Source organism: Lycium ferocissimum, unplaced genomic scaffold (assembly GCF_029784015.1).
Source record: "Lycium ferocissimum isolate CSIRO_LF1 unplaced genomic scaffold, AGI_CSIRO_Lferr_CH_V1 ctg7640, whole genome shotgun sequence".
NCBI lineage: Eukaryota > Viridiplantae > Streptophyta > Magnoliopsida > Solanales > Solanaceae > Lycium > Lycium ferocissimum.
In genome coordinates, this window is record NW_026726879.1 from 11,159 (window position 1) to 30,456 (window position 19,298).

The following is a 19,298-nucleotide window of genomic DNA, read 5'->3' on the forward strand; positions in this document are numbered from 1 at the left end:
TTCAAGCTTCAACTCTAGAGAATTAAGATCAAAGAATTGCACATATGAGAAACACAATAGAGAGCCAGGAACCAACAGCCAAATCCCAGAAGATGCTGATGAGTGATCCTTACTTCAAACAAGTTGGAAGAGTTAGCCCATGGCAAGCGAAAGCCAAAACAACATATATTATCACGAGGAGAAGGAATATTAACGCAACCCCGTGAAAAATCGATATATAAGTATTTCTCAAGATCACAAAGAAACATAAACAAGAAAAAAAGAAAACTGAAGTCGGAGTAGTGCGTTAATATCCTAATCATACTAGTAAATCACAAGCCACTTAAGGATAGAGCAACAATGATTTTCAAGAGAACGACCATAGTAATACGTATATGCAATCTATCATACGCATTGTGAGCTACTTGAAATCACACACCATTAGAACAATCCCCGAGATCCACATAAAGCAAAGAACATTAGCAAATCACAATGTAGTATAACAAGCAGAGGCGGAGCCAGGATTTGAGATTTGTGGGTTCGGAAATTTAAGGCAGGACAACGACCTCAAGCTAATATATAATAACCGGCTAACCGCCAAACTAACGAAGGATTACCGTACTCAATATATATTTAACGGGAAAGGCTCAAATATGCCATCGAACTATCAAAAATGGCTCATTTATGCCACTCGTCAATAGTTTGGCTCATTTATGCCATTAAACTATCGGAAATGACTCATTTATGCCACTCATCAATAGTTTGACTCATTTATGCCATCGCCCGTTACCAAAATGACTCATCCATGCCATTTTTCATTAATGCCGGTTTACAATACCAGATATGACACGTGGCCTCCAACTAGATTATGGTTGTGGGTGGGTAGGGTGTATGGGTCGGATTTTTTTATTAATTTGAGATTTAAAATTGGGTTGGTTTAATTAAACGATGTAGACTTCTAATTGGAGGCCACGTGTCATATCTGGTATTATAAAACCAAGCGTGAATGACAAATGGCATGGATGGGTCATTTTGGTAACGGATGACTGCATAAATGAGCCAAACTATTGATGAGTGGTATAAATGAACCATTTCCGATAGTTTGATGGTATAAATGAGCCAAACTATTGATGAATGGTATAAATGAGACATTTCCGATAGTTCGATGGCATATTTGAGCCTTTTCCGTATATTTAAAAAAGGAATGAACTACTTAGGCACTATATAAATATAAACAGTAACATTTTACTTTTTCTAATTGTAAATTTTATGTTTTGTTTTTTTTTAAAATAATTTTTTTAAGAAAAAGGCTGTATATATTCTGAGAAAAACGTACAGGGATGAAAGAAAATGTTAAAGTTTTCAAAAAAGCTTTACGTTTTCTTCGCAAAAATACAAAAGGAAACTGCTTAAAATGGGTTTCGAACCAACAAACTCGTGACACAAGGACCTTCCTAGACACTTTCTTACCGCTGAGCCAACTGTTTGTTTTTGTATATAATCACACCTAATATTCATATATTCTTACTAAAATTTCTAATGCAAATATCGGTGTCTACGCAAAAGTTACAGGGTTCGTCCGAACCCTCATGTTACACTGTAGCTCCGCCCCTGATAACAAGTGGCACTAGGGATTGCCTTTTTTTTTTTTTTTTCCCTTTTCTTCTGAAGGGAATTAAGTATCTCACACATGCCATCCCAACATGTTTGAAGTTGAGCTTGAACCCCTATCCGAGAAAAGATATGACTCCATTTAGATATCCCAACCCCTATCCGAGAAAAGATATGACTCCAGCTTGAACCACTAGGTCAGAAACCTCCTGATCCTCATTCCCTTGTACTAGAATATGCACAATATGAAAAAAAACATCAAAATATATTTCACCACAGAATACATGTCAAAAGACAATCAGCAATATATATTCCACATGTATGATTTTACTCCATACCGCGTTTCACAAAACATTAAAGCTGAATAGGTAACATGGGCCCAAATAAACTCTTTCCATGTTTCTCAAGCAAGAGTTTACGCACATAGACACCCCCGACGAACTTCAAAACTTGGTACAGATACTAGATTGCAAGGACTAGATCAATATCAAAACATGATTTCAAGCTTCAACTCTAGAGAATTAAGATCAAAGAATTGCACATATGAGAAACACAATAGAGATCCAGGAACCAACAGCCAAATCCCAGAAGATGCTGATGAGTGATCCTTACTTCAAACAAGCTGGAAGAGTTAGCCCATGGCAAGCGAAAGCCAAAACAACATATATTATCACGAGGAGAAGGAATATTAACGCAACCCTGTGAAAAATCAGATATATAAGTATTCTTTCAAGATCACAAAGAAACATAAACAAGAAAAAAGAAAACTTGAAGCTGGAGTAGTGCGCAATATCCTAATCATACTAGTAAATCACAAAGTTCGAAGGATAGAGCAACAATGATTTTCAAGAGAACGACCATAGTAATACAGATATGCAATCTATCATATGCATTAGAGCTACTTCACAAATCACACACCATTAGAACAATCCTGAGATCCACATAAAGCAGCAAACGTTAGCAGTCACAATGTAGTATAACAAGCAGAGGCGGAGCCAGGATTTGAAATTTGTGGGTTCGGAACTTTAAGGCAGGACAACGACCTCAAGCTAATATATAATAACCGGCTAACCGCCAAACTAACGAAGGATTACCGTACTCAATATATATTTAACGGAAAAGGCTCAAATATGCCATCGAACTATAAAAAATGGCTCATTTATGCCACTCGTCAATAGTTTGGCTCATTTATGCCGTTGAACTATCAGAAATGACTCATTTATGCCACTCATCAATATTTTGACTCATTTATGCCATCGCCTGTTACCAAAATGACTCATCCATGCCATTTTTCATTAACGCTGGTTTTACAATACCAGATATGACACGTGGCCTCCAACTAGATTATGGTTGTGGGTGGGTAGGGTGTATGGGTCGGATTTTTTATTAATTTGAGATTTAAAATTGGGTTGGTTTAATTAAACGATGTAGACCTCTAATTGGAGGCCACGTGTCATATCTGATATTATAAAACCAAGCGTTAATGACAAATGGCATGGATGGGTCATTTTGGTAATGGGTGACTGGATAAATGAGCCAAACTATTGATGAGTGGTATAAATGAACCATTTCCGATAGTTCGATGGTATAAATGAGCCAAACTATTGATGAGTGGTATAAATGAGACATTTCCGATAGTTCGATGGCATATTTGAGCCTTTTCCGTATATTTAAAAAAGGAATGAACTACTTAAGCACTATATAAATATAAACAGTAACATTTTACTTTTTCTAATTGTAAATTTTATGTTTTGTTTTTTTAAAATAATTTTTTTAAGAAAAAGGCTGTATATATTCTAAGAAAAACGTACAGGGATGAAAGAAACTGTTAAAGTTTTCGAAAAAGCTTTACGTTTTCTTCGCAAAAATACAAAAGGAAACTGCTTAAAATCGGTTTCGAACCAACAAACTCGTGACACAAGGACCTTCCTAGACACTTTCTTACCGCTGAGCCAACTGTTTGTTTTTGTATATAATCACACCTAATATTCATATATTCTTACTAAAATTTCTAATGCAAATATCAGGTCTACGCAAAAGTTACTGGGTTCGTCCGAACCCTCATGTTACACTGTAGCTCCGCCCCTGATAACAAGTGGCACTAGGGATTGCCTTTTTTTTTTTTCCCTTTTCTTCTGAAGGGAATTAAGTATCTCACACATGCCATCCCAACATGTTTGAAGTTGAGCTTGAACCCCTATCCGAGAAAAGATATGACTCCATTTAGATATCCCAACTCCTTCGACCCCCCCCCCCCCCCCCACACACACACACACACACAAAGAAAAAGTTTAAAAAAGGGAAAAGAAAGAGCTCTTATTTAAGTTACGTACGTGAGCTTGACATTTCTCCACCATACTGTGCTTCTGAAGCGCCGAGCTTGCTTCCTGAATCGGAAAGTGTTTCCTTGCATATTAGCAGTTTTATCAACCAGCAACTGTGCGGTCACCTCTCTCTAGAACTTTATCAATATTCTCAATCATGACATTACGCACCTGTTACATCCATGGAATATCCTCAAACTTCTCAGTAAATGAAAAAATAAGGCTGCTAACAAATGATTAAAAATAATTTCTAGCTTTTATTGAGAGACGTATGACGTTGCAAAGATCTTTGAATCAGTGCAAGTCGTTAATAGAAAGAAAGTGAGATCTAAAAGGAATACAATAAGACTGATCGATAATCTCAAGGGATTTAAACACTGCCTAAAACTGATCACTTCTCCCATCTCAATCTGCGTGGCATTGTTTGACCGGATATGAAGTTTAAAAGGAAGAAAGACCTTTGACCGATAAATATGTATAGACTACCCGAAGTACTCTTGTACCAAATAATTTGTTCGTTTATCTAGTGGAGCTTACACCAAGTCATATCAAGGGTGAAAATGAGAATATTTAATTAAAGAAAGGTGCCAAAAATTCCGAATAGACAGAAAGGACAGAGTGCCAAAAAAATTGGGACAGAGAGTGCTATGTTTCCTGTGGTGCTGATAAGGTGCCGTCACAATTTTGTTGAGGCATCTAAAAGTGAGCAACTATATTCACAGGTGCATGCCTCTTCAATTTGAAGAAAATCTAGATTTCAACACATCTACTATGTACATTCAACTAGCACATTAGCTACCACAAAAATATATGGGAACTGACCTGACTCATTTCACCCTTTAGCCTGTTTATTCTGTCTGCATTTGGATCACTAGAGTAATATTCAATTTGCTGGCTAAGGACCCTTGAGAATTCATCATTCATGGCATAAGCTTGTGCAGAGAGAACAGCCCGACCATAGGTCCTGACAAATCTTTGGTGAATTTCTTCAAGGAATGCAAAAGGGATTCTCCCTGTAAGGAGTTTAAACAGTAAAATATCCATGGAGGATGAGAGTCTTCTGAACTAACAGCCAAAACTATAAAATGGAGTTTGTCCTAATGCAGTAATATTACATTAGATTGGTTATCGGGAGTCCTTTCATTCTGATTAGAAACTTGAATGTTCAAATAACATTAAGTGTAAAATTTAGAGAACTTTTATTTGTCAAAAATCCATATTTGCCTTTAAAAGACCGATTATTTAGTATTGAATCGAAATATACCAGAATAAGGAAGAACTAGGCTCATATAGCGTCAAAATAATTTGGACGTGAAGCAGTTGATTCATTGACAATATCAATTGCACTACCTAAAACATTCTAACCACCTAGGTTGCTCGGACTCTTTACGAAGCCAAAAGTAGTGCATTTTTTAAGGATATTACACAGGTACGGCAATACTTTTGACGAGAGAAGCAGATAGGACAAAAGCCTTCTCTTTCCGTCCCTTGAGCAGCATAGCTTATAACCACACTAAATTAAACCTCTGATGAAGTCTAAATGGTTTTCTTAGAAAATTACCCAAAATAAAAAATGCAGTACTTAATATAGAGAAAGATTACAATGCTGAAGTACACTTGTTTAAGACTCCATCATCACAAAAAGAATGACATGATTCAGATGACATTAGAGTTAGTGCTTATAAATATGAATTTCTTTTTTTTTTTTCAATAAAATTAAGATATTCAGAAACTACATAAATAAAATGTTACTATAAATATTATTTGAAAACCATTTCAAAATCACAGGAAAGAACTTTTTAACTCCCAAAATATAATAGTGTCCTTTAATATTTTATATTTTTATTTTGGGTGTAGAAGTTTTGGCAAGGTCTCAGTACAATCCAAAATCTAGCCAACGGAACGACATTTGTTTGCGCGGATTGTCCTTCAAAGGCACTGGTCTTTAATTTTTGCCCCTCAAATTGTTTGTCTTTAATTTTTGCCCTTCGCCTAAAAATTCATGAGTTTCGGGTTCGAACTCCCACTCAGTCAAATTTTTTTTAAAAAAATTCGCAAAACAAAGTTTTGGATTCACGAGGCAGAGTTTTGGATTCAAAGTTTCAAGCTCTACCTTGTCTTATGCCTGAAGGCAAACTCTGCCTTTAGGTAGTAAACTCTGTCTTATAAGGTAGAGTTTGCTATCTTAAGGCAAACTCTGCGATATAAGGTAGCAAACTCTGCCTTAAGGGAGAGTTTTGCCTGCCTTAAGGTAGAATTTTGCAGGCAAATTTTTTTTTTTTTTTATAATTTTTGATCGAAAGTGGACCGAACCAGGAACCCATGAATTTTTGGGCGCGAAGGGCCCTCGAATAAGGGCAATCATGCAAATTGCCCAGGGATTGACTCTTTATTTTGGATTCAAATTCCCGGCAATTAATCGAAAATTAAAAGATTCTTTGAATTTCAAAGTCAATTACACCCGAAGTTTTTGATTTTCTTTTGGTTGCCAGTCTTCATAATTAAATTGAACAAAAAGCAACTTGAAAAATATACTTTCTCTTTTCAATTTATTTGTCTTACTAAGAATGTCTCTAATCTTTTTTGCAATTCTTTAATTCTATGTTTAGAACAACAAGATTAAATGGCATTTTAATACTTTCAACGTATCTTTAATTTAAGACAAAAAGATTCAAAACTGTTCTTTACTTCCTTAAAATCTACATCAAAGTCAAAACCAAAAAAAAACAAATTGAAGGAGAGATAGTATAAAACATCAAATTGATTAATCCTATATTACCTAAAAGAAAGAAGTTAGAAAAGGCTTACTTCCGGCAACCTCATCAGCCATACAGAGAACAGTGAGTCCATCAGTACGTTTAACATGGAAAATATAGCGATCTTGTGAATAAGAAACATTAGAATCATTATTTCCTGGTATTTTCTCCAATATCTGCCTCGCTATTGCACTAGCGTTTGTCGATGTAGCACTGTGTTCCGCCAATACCACCGATCCCCTCGCTACCAGTGCATACAATATCGCCATTTCTCCTCTGAAAAATTGCAGAAAAATATAATTATAATAATAATGTGAAAATGTTGTATGATTGTACTTGTATATATCTGATTGGATCAATCACTATCAAAGAGTTTGAAATTGAATAAATTAGGAGTAAATGAATTAATTGATGTACTACTATTAAAAAGTGATGAGTGGGGTACGTGTGTAGGAAAAGAAGAGGATGATTCATTGAATGCTGGATCTTAGGCCGGGGGCCCGGCCGTGGGCGGCCGCGGGGGGGGGGGGGGGGGGTAAGGGAGCATTGACCCCCGCTTTTCACTTACCTTTTCGGCTGTCAAATTAGTACTAGTACTACCTCATTACTGAATTTAAAAGTTGCAAGCCATTTATCTATTAAATAAACGGAAAAGGTCATCCAACTATCGAAAATGGCTCATTTATGCCACTCGTCAATAGTTTGACTCATTTGTGCCATTGAACTATAGGAAATGACTCATTTATGCCATCGAACTATAGGAAATTGCTCATTTATGCCACTCATCAATAGTTTGACTTATTTATGTCATCGCCCGTTACCAAAATGACTCATTCATGCCATTTTTCATTAACGCCGCTTTTATAATACCAGATATGACACATGGCTCCAATTAGAGGTCTACGTCGTTTAATTAAACCAACCCAATTTTAAATACCAAATTAATAAAAAACCCGATCCATACACCTTACCCACCCACAACCGTAATCTAGTTGGAGGCCACGTGTCATATATGGTATTGTAAACCAGTTTTTAATGAAATATGGAATCGATGAGTCATTTTGATAATAGCGATGGCATAAATAAAGTCAAATTGATGAGTGGCATAAATGAAATAGCCATTTTACATAGTTCGATGGCGTAAATAGTCATTTCTTATAGTTTGATGGCGTAAATACTATTGATGAGTGGCGTAAATAGATAGTAACCGATAGTTGGATGACATATTTGAGCCTTTTCCGTTAAATAAATAAATGCATTTCCTTTTTATCTTTGAGGATTTGATTGAGAGAAAAACTTATCCGTAGCAGTGTGAACCTAAACCAATGAAAATTCATATTTCTTGCATGTAAGTTTTTACTATTTGACTATAGTTCAAATTTCAATTAATTTATGATTTTTAAAGGTATATAAGGAAATTATTATAGCTCAATTAATTAGGTACTCGCTCCGTCCATTTTTACTTGTCATTTATACTAAATATAATTATTCATTTTTACTCGTGCAGTTTAGAAAATCAAGAGAAAATTTTACTATTTCATACTTATTTTATCTTTATTATTAAATATTGAGTTGTCAAATTCAAGGGATTTTTAGTAGTTACACAACTTTTAAAACATGTTTCTTTTAATCATTAAGTCACTTAGGAATAATTAGAAGTGATATACTAAAATTATCATTCTATTTTTGATTTTTTAATAGACGTATCTAGTTAAAATATCACAAGTGAAAATTAACGGGGGGAAGTACATGATTTCTAATCTTATTAGTGATGATCGCTTTTGGTTTGGAAAATGATGGCAGGTATATGCACCCGATCCGAGTAAACTTTTTTCCCCTATTCTCATTCCTAAAGACCAATCACATTTTATATTACACTGCAATAGTAAAAATTCCCTCAAGACTTTTTGTGCCATTTGGCTTTCCTCTGTTGTCATTTTTGGGCAGACCAACCAACTACTACACTTCTTTTTGCGGTCTGGATGATGCTGTTACGACACATTTCCATGTATATTCTGGTTTGCCTTGCCTTTTTTGTCATTATCTTGTGCTTGTTGATTTCGTCAAAAAAAAAAAAAAAGCCCGGGGGGCGGGGGCGGGGGGGGGGGGTGGTGGTGGTTTGGATTTTGACAAAAAAAAGTCTACAAACAAAGGAAGGAAATTTCTTATTGGACATATCTTGTGAGATATATGTGCAATTATTTCCTTGTGCAGATTGATTATCCGGTTGGTCTCATATGGCTTAAAAAGCTGGCTTCAATACAACAACTAGATCTACAGTCAAAAATTCTGGACAGGCCTAAATTATGAATCAGCCCATACAAAATGATTCACCCATCTATATTAATAGATCAACTGAAATTTTTCCCATATATATATATATATATATATATATATATATGTATATATATTCAAGCTTAGTAAGTGAATATTATTTATTATGATTCGACGCACACCTCAAACACCGAAACTGCTAAGAACGTCTCAAGACTCTAGCAGGTGCATATGAGCGGATCCCTTGGATTCCCATGAGTGGTAAGAACAACCGTTTTCTACCTCTAACCGCAACTCGCTCGGATATGAAGTCTGGTAACATCTACTATACATTGTCTTCCCTAAGTCTTGAAAAGATGAAGGCCCACCCCTGTTTGGTTTGGTTTCCAAAATTTGGACAATGGGATTTAAGGTCATCCTTATTTTGGTTGCTTATGTATTGGGGACCTCAGATTTGTTCAAGTGTTTGATGATCCACCATTGTAACAACAAATTGCATCCTTGGAAGTACCTATGATGGTTTCAGCATTGTCCTAGGGCTCGATACATGTCAGCAAGGATGATGGGAACCAAGTCAAAGTTTCTGGTTTCTCCATTTGTGGTTATGCCATAAAAGATAACATGGGCGACAAAAACGATACAGGTATCACTGGTGAGGTGTATGTTTTGGGGAAAGACCATGAGTCCCAACAAGCATATGGCAAAGGCTAAGGGTCGGGTAACTTCTCAGCCTGTGTAGGTTTGCAATTCTAGGGAATAGTCTACAAATTCACTTTTGGTTCCAAAGCGACGGTACAAATCCCTAAAGGCTATGGTTGGTCCGAAGATCCATTTGGCATTGGCTAGGGATAATAGCTTCATGATTTCGGCAGGGGTGGATTTGTTTGGGATTAAAAGGTTGTGGTCAAGTTTCTTCCTCCTCCTTATACAAGTCCCATTACTCTCTGTGCAGTTTAGAATTTCCTCCAAAGTCGAGGTCATCTCTTATAACATCCCGTAAATCCGAGTTAGGTGTGAATGTATAAAAACCAGTATTAAGTTCATATTTTAGCCATATGAATCCATTCGGGAGATAAACAGTCGTTTTGAAGTCAAATCAAAAAGTGAAGTTTTTAAGGCCTTCTAAATTCGTCTAAGTCTGAGACAGTCTGTACTTATGGCCAGTTTTCGGGTATTTTCGTTACGAATTTGAGAAAACTCAAAAACATGAAAGTTGTAGGTCTTTGAAATAACTTTCCAACCATATATTATGGAGCTCAAAAGAAGGTCTATGTAAAAAGTTATTATCGATTTACTGAAGACGTGTAAAATGGAAATCCCGATTCTTGTAGGATTAGGTTTTAAAGCCCAAGCCTTTATGATAACCTATAAATACAACCCAAAAACGTCTAAAGAGAGGGTTTTTCGACCAGAGGCTTCTACCAACCCCCTAAGGTGAGTTTTTACTCAAATCCCTAAGCCAATTACATTAACTTAACACTAGATTAACACCGAATCATTATATGAAATCGCTAGATTGTAGAAACTTCATTCAAGGTCAAACATGGGATGAAGCATTGGGATTTCTTCAAAAAGGTAAAACTCTCACTTTGATGGATTATATGGAATTGTTATTATGTTTTATACATTTAATGGTCAATAGAATCATGAAATAGGATTGATTTAGACGCACTCTAGTAAAGACAAAACCCTAGTATTTTTGTTGTAGAATTTCCTGCGACCAGTCAGCTTTAATTGGCATTTTTCGCTTATTTAACCGTTGGATCGAGCCCAAGCTTTAACGGAGTGGTTACCACATGTAGGTCTTGAATTTGAACGGTGGAGATCTGATTTGGACGTCCGTATCAGTGTGTTTTGAGCTAACAGTAGCTACGAAATTGATAAAAACTTGTAAATCTTAGTTGTGCAATCTTCAAATTGGATGTAGAGTGACTCTTGGAAGTGCAGAGGTTAAGTTGGGAATATATGAACGGTATTTAAGGTATGTCTCTTTTAAAAATCCTTTTTGACTATGAAGGTGATTTGTATGTCTCTTTTAAAAATCCTTTTTGACTATGAAGGTGATTTGTATGTCTCTTTTAAAAAAATCCTTTTTGACTATAAAGGTGATTTGTATGTCTCTTTTTGAACCTACTCTTTAAACAATTTGTGTGACTTTGGTTGTGGTTTGTGTCCGTGAGGGACAAGCCCACATGAAACCTTATTTGTGCTATATTATATGTCACGACCCAACCCCATGGGCAATGACTAGTGCACAGTGGACACTCATACGTACCTGCTAGGTATAGCAGACTGAAACTAAGGACAGTATGGAAACTTATAAAAGCAACCAAAAGATTCATATCACCATATATCATAATAACTCCGTCTCGATGAGTCATAGCTAACCAAAGCACGACATAATATGCAAGCCGACAAAGGCGCCACTATATACGGAAATACTCAAAACAAACCGTATCGACACAAACCGATCAAAACCATACACAACCCACACATGCTACGGACTCTAAGAGTGTACAAGTGAAATATGATGGGACGGCCCCGCCGTATCCCCGGATATGCATAAGTCTACATCAAAAGATGCGTACCAAAATAATCTAGGCTCCGGAACAATGGAGCTCTCCAAACCGAGCTTAAGTCCTATTTGGAGGGTCACCAAATCGAGTATCGTACTGCGCGGGCATGAAACGCAGCCCGAAGAAGTGGGTCGAAGACGAGATATGTACCGAGTATATAAAGTATGAAATACAATAAAGAAGATCATGTGAATAACGAGATTACAGAGACAAGTATGACAATAAAAGATACCAATGTACTTATGCCTTATGAAATGAAAATCACGCATATCATTATCATATACCATACCCGGCACATTATGGGACTCGGTGAATAAAGTTGTGTACACTTATACCATACCCGGCCCATCATGGGACTTGGTGCCATATATATATATATACCGTACACGGCCCTCTAGTGAGGGACTCGATGAACAATGCAGTGAACTGTGCACGAAAACATACCCGGCCCGGGACTCGGTGACAGATATATTAACGTCATGCACGAGCAGAGTAGTGAGCAACCATATGCAAACAAAATCATCATCCGAGACTAATAGAATAATTAGAATGAACTAACACTTGAGAATCAAAGACAATAGTCATGTCAAGTACCCCTCGAATGTCATTTGGATTATATCAAAATAGGACTTACGGAATCATAGACACGTAGCAAGACATAATGAAATAGCCGAAATCAAGAACATTAGCCATCCAGTGTCTCTAAGAATATGAGCTTATTTGGAGTTTATACATTCGTCGTCTGTTTGTCTCACATAGATCATGGCAAAAAGAAAGAAAGGATAGCTTTACATACCTTGTCCGCTTCTTAAGCTAATCCAAACTTAAGTCTCGGGCTTCCCAAGATCTACAACGTGTAAGTAGATACCAAACATTAGCTATAGATACTTAGGAATCAATCCTAAGCTAGCACTTCATTTATAGAAATGCGGACAACATTTCCTTTATAAATTCAACAAACCTGAGAATTCAACTCGGCCAAATCATCAACAACAATACCAACAACCATATTAACAACATCAACAATTAATCCCATCGATCCAGCCCCTCAACAATATAAAAATAGTTTCAATAATTCAAACAATAATGCGACGAGCGGCAAGCTCGGCTAGTCAATTAAACAATAGTTTTAAACCCCATCTTCATTAAAATTTCTCAATAATATTATCAATAACAACAACACCTCCAGGTTATTCAATTAATTTCCAGTCATATAATTTCATAAGAACAACCTCCCAAAACAGTCCACCGAACTACAACACCAATTTATCCGATTTTCGATATAACTTTCGTATTTCTTTCATCTAGCAATGTAGATACGACTTGGATAAATCAAATACATCTTGGAGAGAGGATTTCGTACCTTATATGCAAATAAGTACTATTCTTCCACCTTACTTTACTTTGAAGAAAACTCGGATTCAACAACACGACAAAATGGAATAACGAGATCGAAGCGGTGCGCTAAACCGTATGTTGTTCCTGATGAAAATTATACTTTGATCTCCTGAATTTCATGGTCACGTTGCTGCCTATAAATATTTAAATTCACCTTTGCAGCTATACCAATATAATGACCATATTTGTTTTCATACACGTTCTTGGTTAAGCTTGGAAAAAAAAATGATCTGCTTCCTTGAAATGGACTCCCACGTATTGATAAGACAATAGAGCACTTCATATGTAAAAATCATGTTGCTGTTATCCTTTGTTAAGAAACAAAAATGTTACTTGGTTCATATGTAGAATAATATTGCTACACGTTATGTATTATCAAGAGAATATACCAAAAGAATGTTTCCTCACTTTGTTGCCTCTTAGTGACGTCCACCCATATCAAATTGTCCCCATCTGATCTTATCCTCCACCTATGTAGAATTAGTTGTCACTAGGTACTTACTCCCCCTTAAAACACGTGGAAGAGGTGTTGCATTGTCAACCCTTATCCACTACTCTAATAATTTATTACTTTTTCTGCACTTCAATCCAACATTTAATTAATTACACAAATAATTAATTTCTTTGTCTCAATTCACTTAAATATAGACCACTTTTAACATACTTTATATACTCATTATGATAATCATGTGGTAGAACTTTAGTCCATAACCTCCTTATAAATACACCAAATATTATTCCCAATCACCGCCGTCATACTTGTTAAGTCCCAAATTATTTCGGGACCTCATCCTTTTATACACTAAGCTTTTAATTTGCATGCTTGAATATGACCAAATCCTTCGGGCTAGGATAAATTTGCTCATCTTTGGATGGTTCAATTTCCTAGTCCAAAAATACGAGATATTATAGCTTGGACCGTATTTCATTCAAATAAATGTTGAACCTTGACGAAACTTATTTTCTTCGATTAGTTTAAGTTCTAATCCTTACGATACATCTGTACCATCACCCTAACCACCTATAAGCTTGAGGGATAACCTCGCTTCCATTTCTAATGTCATTTAACTCGCACGCTTTCCAATGCATGAAAACGCGGGATATAACATCCTTCCCCCCTTAGGAACATTCGTCCTCGAATGTTAAGCTAGTCTTGTGTATGTATACTGGTTTTGGTGATCTTATAACGAATCAATTATTACTAGAACTCGCCTATCATGCTATGCCTCTCCTTGCTTAATTTAATACCATTCTCCACCTGACATCAGTTATTGTTGAATTTCCGAAGAAAGTGGTCATAATTTAGCTACCTCCGTAATTGACTGCAACTTACTATATCCATCTATGTTTGAAGCGTAGGTCGAGTTTTTCTTGTTTTGGAGTCATTTTCCAGCAATACTGTAGAATAGGAACTGCCCTTCCCTTGGTTAGGTTTACCATCGCATATTGGTTCCTCTTGTTCTCTCTTCTAATTCTTATAGGTCTACTCCCACTCTTTATTTATGTCGCATAGTCCACAGCGTACATCCTTCTTAGAGTTATCATTTTAATAAGTGAGTCACTTTCCTGATATGATCCTCCTTGATGCTCGGACTCGTCGATCCTTTTTCTTGCTCAATGGTTTGTGGATCTCTCCCACTTCCTTTCTTCCATAAGACCATGAAAATGGTATTGATTCACATATGCAGAGGCTGGACAAATTCAATCTGAGATATCTTGTCGTAGGGTTCCCTCGTTGACTTATTAAAGGCTTCATAATTTTCGAGAATTTCATAACCATCTGGTAAATTGCTGGAAATTTGCTATAACCACAATGATACAAAAATGAAAGTCCCAAGGCGTAATATCATTCTGGTAAAATCCCCTTTATTCGATGATCCTATCGAATGTATAAGTAATCTAACACACCCCAGGGCTATCGTAGGAAACATATAACATATACTTGTATCATATTCAGAGTAATTGTCTCATTTGTTCTTAATGACAATTCCAACTCAACATTTCGACTCAACTTACCATATATTTTTCCCCAAATGACCCGGAGTATCACAACACACTCTTCTTGCTTACCTCTTACTCCTTTTTTTAAATACCTAATCGGTTTCATTCTCGACATGTAAATACTTGCCGACTACATAACCATTCTTGTGTGATTAGTGAATGGACATCTAATCTTATTCATAAACTTCCCTTCCTTTGGTTTGTTCTACTTTACGTATATCATACATACCAAAACTCCCTTTTTTTTTTTTTTCTATTTGGTGTAACTTATCTCGTCATACTCTTTTCTTTCCTTTATTTGTCCCTTGACTATCACATCTTATATTCTACAATGGAAAGCTTTATGTCCCTTCTTATTCGTCACTTATAAATCGCTATATCATTATCAAACGACTCTACTGTCAATTCCTTTACCTCTATTCCAATATAGCATCGCTATCCTTTACAATATTCCTTGAGTTATCCGCTCTCAATGTCATGTTGTTCAAGGCCTTTACAATGATTTTCAGTACAGCCTCAGATACCCGCTTGATTCTTGTTCATTCATTTACTAGCTATTAGACTCATTTCTGCATAACTCTCACCCTTTTTTTTTTCTTTTTCTATATCTATCACATTTCAGGATTCATCATTTCAATCCCTACACTCGTATTTTCCTTGCTCGCTTCCCCCCTTTAAGGGTCTTACTGATCTCCGTTACCTCACTTCCAATCTCGAACTCATATATCTCTTTCGTCAATTCCCTTATTATACTGCATCATATTCATGCCATTTCCTATAATTTATAGCTACAGTAATTCATGTGTGAAGTCTCTAACATACTTATTTTGCATTTTTGTGATCAAGTCATACAACCAACATAGCAATCCAAACAAGGATGTATTTTACTTAGCTCGACCGTTAGTTATGAGTCAATGTCTACATCCGCTCCAATTAACAACTTCGTCCCAGGGGTACTCGAAATAGTAGTATGTCTAGCTATCCGTACCACCTATGTAATAGAACTTATCCCATTCTTCGATACTTATAGAGTCACGTCTCCCTTTTCTTCCCATCTCAAGTTATTCCTCTCTTTCCCGTAGTTGACTTATAGTCACTGTAAATGCATTTTCCCTTAAACCTGCCATCTTTGTTTTCGAGGATCTAAGTCTCATGCGCAACTAATACCTCTTATGCTTCATACTCTTTTACACTTTTGTTGCACTCAACATTGATTTCAAAACCAAATCATAATCATATCGTATTTGTCGTTGAGGATAGCCTTGCTTTATCGCTTTATCATCTTACGGTAAATTCATAACTCATGGCTACATTTTTCTTTCCAAGTTATTTCTCTATATACTTTACTCATTCTGTCATGGTATAGGATATTCGTAGGAGATGCATCTTCCTTTTCTCATAACATGACTACTTCTTAAGCGCGCGTACTTCGCATATTTCCTTTTCTTTCTATACCCATACTTATTCCTTTACATTCTTTCCTCCTCAATTTATCTTATTATCTCCCTTTTTATAATCAATCCTTTATTCCTCGTACAAGGAACCCTATTCTTAACTCAGTACCTCTTTGTCCTTTAGAATATATTACTTTTATACAATCCATTTTTTTTTTCGCTTCCAAAACTTATTCGTTCATTCCGATCATCCCCTCTCATCCTTATTATGTCGATCCTTTTCCTAATAATCGTTCTATTTCGTTATTCATCTTTCCGTAGCCTTGATCTTTTACATCTATCCAAAGATATCACCCGTGATCTCAATTATACAAATCACAAACTGTTACTACTTTGCCATATCACTTTTCTCTGATTTCTTTTTCAAGTCGACTTCCTTTTTCCTTTTGCTTGCTATCATCTCTATCATTGCAAAACCTCTATGCTGGACTTTCCCCTAACAAGGTCTTATAACCTTTCTTATCTACTGCCCCATGGCTCGCTTATTAGTTTCACACTTGCATTCACTCTTTATTCATACACTCTTTATTCATATAGAACATGTCACATCTTTAGTCATTTCCTCGCTATACTTTACGTACTTTGTATTACAGTTCTTGCTACGTCCTCATTGTATCTTGATCATAATCAACTCTATAGAGTGCCACTTCTTGATCTCATTTGCAAGCCTACTTATAAAATAGAATAAACCTCGTGAGGTAAGCATAAGACCTGTTACTCTTTCTGATTAGCCCTATTACACTTACCACATAAGTCGTCTTACCAAATCATTCATATTCGTCACAATTCTTCTTCCTCTATACTCTTGTTTCAATCATACTATTACTTCTTTTAACTATAAACTCGTCATAATTTGTTCGTGCTTATCAATTCAGTCGATACCTCAATATAACACTCTATTAAGATTTGCCAGCCTTTTCTAAATCATCTCTTAGTATCACAAGATCCTCGCATTTCTTTTTACCATATCGATATAGACCTCATAATTACTACTACTATCAATTCAACAACATTTAACTCATCTCTTGTAGTTGTCAACGATACTCCTAACTTAATCCTATCTCGCCATTTGTTTTTACACAACATCATTTCCCGTTAGGACATATTACAAGCTTGTATCTTATCTCCTTTAAAATCTAGAAAAATTTTGGCAGAGTTTCCTCTATATTTCTTTACTATCCAAAACCTGCACACGGCAAATACCAACAACGCCTCACAGGGCTAATGTATATATGACATATCTCAGCCACACAGGGCTCCCAATTTCAAGTAAAAGTATAAAAATGTCGAAACGTACCTCATATATCACACCTCGAGACGTACCTGATCCTTTAGCGATCTGTCCTGTTATACCTTCCTATCTACCTTCCCTTTCATTCTTCAACTTTACATTTCAATCGTACTTCAATACTCTTACCTTACCCGACATGCATCTTTCGTACCGTTGCTTACCTGTGTACTTTGTAACTTCCAATATCATCGGTCACTTTCTTCTGTCGGTGCCGTTCTTCTCGCTCGAAATCAAGGGTTAGTATAAGGAATCTCATTTCCTATGGCCTGGCTCTATCGCACGATATTAGATATGAAAGAAAGGTAACATCCTAAATGTCCTGAGGTAACATCCTAAATGTCCCGTAGCTTCCGTTTATAGATAGCACAACACCGGTAAACAAGACTCTACTAGACACGGTCGTAGACACTCCGAGGATGGAATCGCTACGATACAACTTTTGTCACGACCCAACCCCATGGGTAATGACTAGTGCCTGAACTGGACACTCATACCTACCTGCTAGGTATAGTCAGACTGAAACTAAGGATGATGCAAACTTATAAAAGCAACCAAAAGATTCATATCAGCATATATCATAATAACCTGTCTCCTGAGGAGTCACAGCTAACCAAAGCACGACATAACATACAAGCCGACAAGGCTGCCACTATATATGGAAATACTCAAAACAAACCGTATCGACACAGCTGATCGAAACCATACACAACCCACACATGTCTACAGACCTCTAAGAGTGTACAAGTGAAATATGATGGGATAGGGCCCCGCCGTATCCCTGGATATGCATAAGTCTACATCAAAAGATCTGTACCAAAATAATCTAGGCTCCGGAACAATGGAGCTCTCCAAAAACCGAGCGTAAGTCCTATGTTGGAGGGTCACCAAACCGAGAATCGTACTGCGGGCATGAAACGAAACGCGGCCCCCGAAGAAAGGGGGTACATGACGAGATATCTACCGAGTATATAAAGCATGAAATACAATAAAGAAGATCATGATCGAATAAGAGATTACAGAGACAAGTATGACAATCAAAGATACCAATGTACTTATGCCTTATGAAATGAAAATCATGCATATCATTATCATATACCATACCCGGCCCATTATGGGACTCGGTGAATAAAGTCGTGTAAACGTATGCTATACCCGGCCCATCATGGGACTCGGTGCCATAATCATATCATCATATATATATATATATATATATATATATAGATATATACCCGGCCCTCCAGTGAGGGACTCGGTGAACAATGCGTTGAATCGTGCACGAAAACATACCCGGCCCGGACTCGGTGAAAGATATATTAACGTCATGCACGAGCAGAGTAGTGAGCAACCATATGCAAAATAAATCATCATCTGAGACTTAATAGAATAATTAGAATGAACTAACACTTGAGAATCAAAGACAACAGTCATGTCAAGTACCCCTCGAATGTTATTCTGGATTATATCAAAATAGGACTTCTAGAATCATAGACACGTAGCAAGACATAATGAAATAGCTTCTGGAAATCAAGAACATTAGCCATCCTAGTGTCTCTACGAATATGAGCTTATTTGGAGTTTATACATTCGTCGTCTGTTTGTCTCACATAGATCATGCCAAAAAGAAAGAAAGGATA

At 36.4% G+C, this 19,298-nt stretch overlaps 1 protein-coding gene across 1 annotated transcript; it reads right to left on the bottom strand.

Moving 5' to 3' along the window:
- Positions 1–1,877: 1,877 nt before the first annotated feature.
- On the bottom strand, positions 1,878–7,034 carry LOC132045681 (vesicle-associated membrane protein 711-like). The gene is given in 5 exon segments (XM_059436254.1): positions 1,878–2,289; positions 3,924–4,031; positions 4,033–4,085; positions 4,737–4,927; positions 6,723–7,034. Coding segments are annotated over 5 exon segments (660 nt in total). The 5' UTR covers positions 6,940–7,034; the 3' UTR covers positions 1,878–2,198.
- Positions 7,035–19,298: the final 12,264 nt, after the last annotated feature.